Consider the following 3,647-nt stretch of genomic DNA (forward strand, 5'->3'; position numbering starts at 1 on the left):
GCGGGCCGAGCCGCGCCGCGAAGAAGCGGGTCAGTAACAAAAGAACGGGAGCGTTATTTGCAGAGAGGAGCTGCTGGGCTCTGTGTGCGCACGCTGCTGCTTCGTTTGTCCGCCTCCTGCCGACATCGAGGTGTGTGATGGAGCCCACGGCAGACTATTAACTGTAGTGTCACAAGACCGTGATTAAAAGCCGAGGAGTGGCACTGTGCTATTTCCTGCAGCCCCGCGCTGCAGTTAAAGCATAGCAGAGCTCGGCAGGGTGCGGGTCCTGGAGTGGCGTTCAATCTGTCATCCTTCTCTCTGGCCTCAGTGCAAAATAACGGCCCCAGGGGCTCAACAGAAGCCATGCAATGCAGATCCTTCGCCATCCCCGCAGCTGACCCGGTGGTTGGAGCAGTTGGTGCTCGGTTTTCTCAGTGAACAGCAGCCTGAGAGAGCCGGGTGCTTCTCAGGGCTTGGAACTGAAGCAGGCATTAATGTAAGGGCATGGTGCACTCAGCCCTCAGGGCTGCCAGCAGCGCTGCAGGAGCGATGGAGGTGCAGACCTGGTACCTCCGAGAAGGCAGTGACTCAGAGCTCAGGAGGGCTGTGAAATTAGAGTAACAAATTCTGGAAGCAGAAGGCCGTGGTACCGCTCGTCTGTGGGGATGTGTGGCTGTGGTTTGGCTTTGAGGAGCCGCTTGGTGCTTTTAAGCTTCCCCAGAGAGAGTTCCCATCCCTAAAGAACCCTGTGGTGGGAGCGATGGAGCTGCTCCCTGGGAATGAGGCTTACTGAGCAGGGCGGATCGAAGGCTGCAATGGGGCTGTGTGAAGTGGGCTGTTAGCATTGCGGTCGTGTTATGCTATGGACGTTTTTGGCTGTTGTTCAGATGCTGATGAGGCAGGAGTAATGAGGGTGGTTGGGAAGTGAGCGTGTGGTGGTTCTTTGATACACGTGTGGAACCCTGTGGAACCCTGTGACTGAGCTATGGCTGGGAAGGGTGCCTCTCTGTACACACTGCTTTGTAACAGCAAAGTAACACTATCCCTTTCTAGAAAAAAGAGATCTCAGTCGGCTAATGCTTTCAAAACCTTTCTTTTCTGTAAGCAAATGAGCCCGTTCCTAGTTAGGGAATTGAGTCACATGCTGTTGTTTTTTTTTTGTTTGGTTGTTTTTTGTGTTTTTTTTTTTTACACTAATATGTGCTTTGATAGTCTCTGCTTCTATTGCTTCTGCTGTGCCTGTGATCGGATGGAGCAGCTTTGAAATCGGAGCGAATTTGATCCTGAGCTATTCCTGACAGCCTTGGCAATTGGATGGCATCAGTCTTGGAGTGCTGGGGATGCGTGCACTGAAGGAGCAGGTTTCTGTGGTGTGCTGCAGCTGTGCCCCATAGAGCATCCCAGGTGTGAAGGCACTTGGCTGGTACTTGGCCCCCTTCACATCGTCTGCTTAATGCTGTCCCAAAACCACATTGAGAGCGTTATGGAAGGGTTCTCTTTGTGAGCTTCATTCTCATCAGTGGGTCCTCCTCCTTCCCTCCCTGACTGTCTCTCCACCCCACATCCTAATCTGAAAAAACAGATCACCCACAACTTGTTTCTTCTGTCCCAATGGCAAAGCTTGCCATGGTCAGTGTGAAATGGAGTTTGCTTGAGGTTGATCCTGTGACTGGGGCACGTTCTGTCAACTTGGTGAGGTCTGAGGAACCACTGCTTGCTCCCGCAAGCTTGGAACTCTGTGATGTATATTTCTAAACCATCACAGATCCTTCTGTCTGTTCTCATTCAGGATCCCAGGAGCAGAGCATTCCTTCTCATTGCATCCGTGTAGCTTGGTTCCTTGTGCTGCATCAGACCCCCAGTGCAGAACTTCTGGAGGCTTAAAAATGACTGTTTGGATCAGAGGTTTGAATTTCAGCTGCCACCTGAGTTTCTCATGAGGTTGATGCTGGGGCTGTGGGTCTCAGGGAGCCCCAAGTGCTCCCTGCAAGGAGTGGATCCGTCCCTTGGGAGCACTACCTGTGCCATGCAGCTGGATCTTGCCATCCCCAGGCTGGGAGAGTTTGGAACTGAGGTGGAGTTAAAGTTGTCTTTCTCCTAGGCAGTTTCAAAAGGCCTCAAGTTAGCATTTGTACTGCTGTTTGGAGGAGGATGTTCCCAACTGTCTCCCTCAAACCTCCCAGAGCCATCCCTGTGCAGCCTGGTGCTCATCACAGCAGGACCCATTGCCTGGTGAGTGCTGTGTCACACACAGCCTTTCTGGAACAGCTGGCTGTCAGCACACTTACCCCAGAGCAATCCTGCCGAGCTCGTTGGGTGGCTTGCCGCAGGAGGCAGCAGTGTGACTCACGTGGAGTTGCTGCACGTTGCTTCCCTGGGTGCCGTGCAGCAGGAAGAGGCCAAGGCAGGCTCTGCCACTCTGATGTGGATGCATTGTGTGCTCTTTGCTGATCCTTGCATGGCTGCACGCTGCTCTGGGAGAGGGCTGCCCCCTCACCTGCTGCTGTTCCTGTAGGAAAGCTGAAATGTGTGCTCAGGACAGAATGGAGTGTGTTTCTGAACAGATGGCTTTGATTGGAAGGGGGATAGATAGATTTTGTTTCTCTCGGTTCACATTAAGCTATCCTCCTCGTGGCTTCCTTACATCTGCTCTGCTCTCAGGCAGCGCTTGGAGCAGCACCGATGGCCCCGTCCCGTTGTGACCACCCCCTCTGCATTGTGACTGTGCCCCTGTTTCCACCTTATCCCCTGTCCTTATTAAGTGCTGTTACCCACAGATAACATTGTTTCCCTCAGCAGCCACCTCCTGGGATGGGCTCTCCTCTGCTGTTCTTTGTGCAGTTGTCTGAATTCCGAGCTCCCACTGCTGTTGTCTCAACCCTTTCTCTCCAGCAGTTGCTTTCTCACCCCCAGCAGTTCACCCCAACCTTCAGCCACCAGTGTGTGACCAGGAACATCATCCAGGACTGCTGCTACAAACATCTGTTCTACCTGTGCAGCTTATGGCAGTGCAGGACTCTGTACATCTCTGGCAGCACCTCGCCTTCCCCTCCTCAGCACGTGGCAATCAGTTCTGGCTGTGGCTGTGCTGGGTAAGAGCTCTGGCTGGGGCAGTGCTGCTGCAATGGCAGGTCTCTGTAGTAACTGGAATCGTGGTTTATTTTGAGGTTTTAGCACTCTGATGGGAGTTGTGTTGAGGCAAAGCGTTCTACATGGAGACTTGCTATTGTCTTCCTATGTAGGATCAGCCTGCAGGGAAAGCTTCAGCTCAGCTGTGCTGCTGGAAATCTCTTCTAGCTATGGAAGAGGAGGGAGTGTGTGTCAGGTCAGTGTGTCTGCCAGCACCTGCACCCGTGTCCTTCAGGGATGGTTCTTCCCATGTCATCAGAGATGCAGAACTGATCTCAGAGCTGCGGCTTGGAAACAATTCTGGCATCTCTTGTTTCTCTTTCCTTTATTTCTTTTCCTTTGCTGTGTAATAATAATAATTCTTATTGTACTGCATTGATCCTCTGTCTCTGTTTGTTGTGGAACTGCCTGGCTGTGACTTAAGAGCCTAAATGGGCCCAAGTCCCAAGCAGGTCTGGATGTCTTCTGTCTCTGAAGTCAGGATGGGGGATGCACAGTGCATTGGGTGATGTGTGTGTGTCACCTTCCAGGTGTGC

General features: G+C 52.5%; 1 protein-coding gene across 1 annotated transcript in view; it reads left to right on the top strand.

Moving 5' to 3' along the window:
* LOC104913463 (WAP, Kazal, immunoglobulin, Kunitz and NTR domain-containing protein 1-like) overlaps window positions 1-876 on the top strand; it is a 3,309-nt gene extending 2,433 nt beyond the window's left edge. The window contains exon 3 of the mRNA XM_010719725.2: window positions 870-876. Within this exon, the coding sequence (XP_010718027.1) occupies window positions 870-876 (7 nt within the window). The remainder of the gene's footprint in view (window positions 1-869) is intronic.
* The last annotated feature ends 2,771 nt before the right edge of the window (window positions 877-3,647 follow it).

This window comes from Meleagris gallopavo, chromosome 16 (genome assembly GCF_000146605.3).
Source record: "Meleagris gallopavo isolate NT-WF06-2002-E0010 breed Aviagen turkey brand Nicholas breeding stock chromosome 16, Turkey_5.1, whole genome shotgun sequence".
Lineage (NCBI taxonomy): Eukaryota > Metazoa > Chordata > Aves > Galliformes > Phasianidae > Meleagris > Meleagris gallopavo.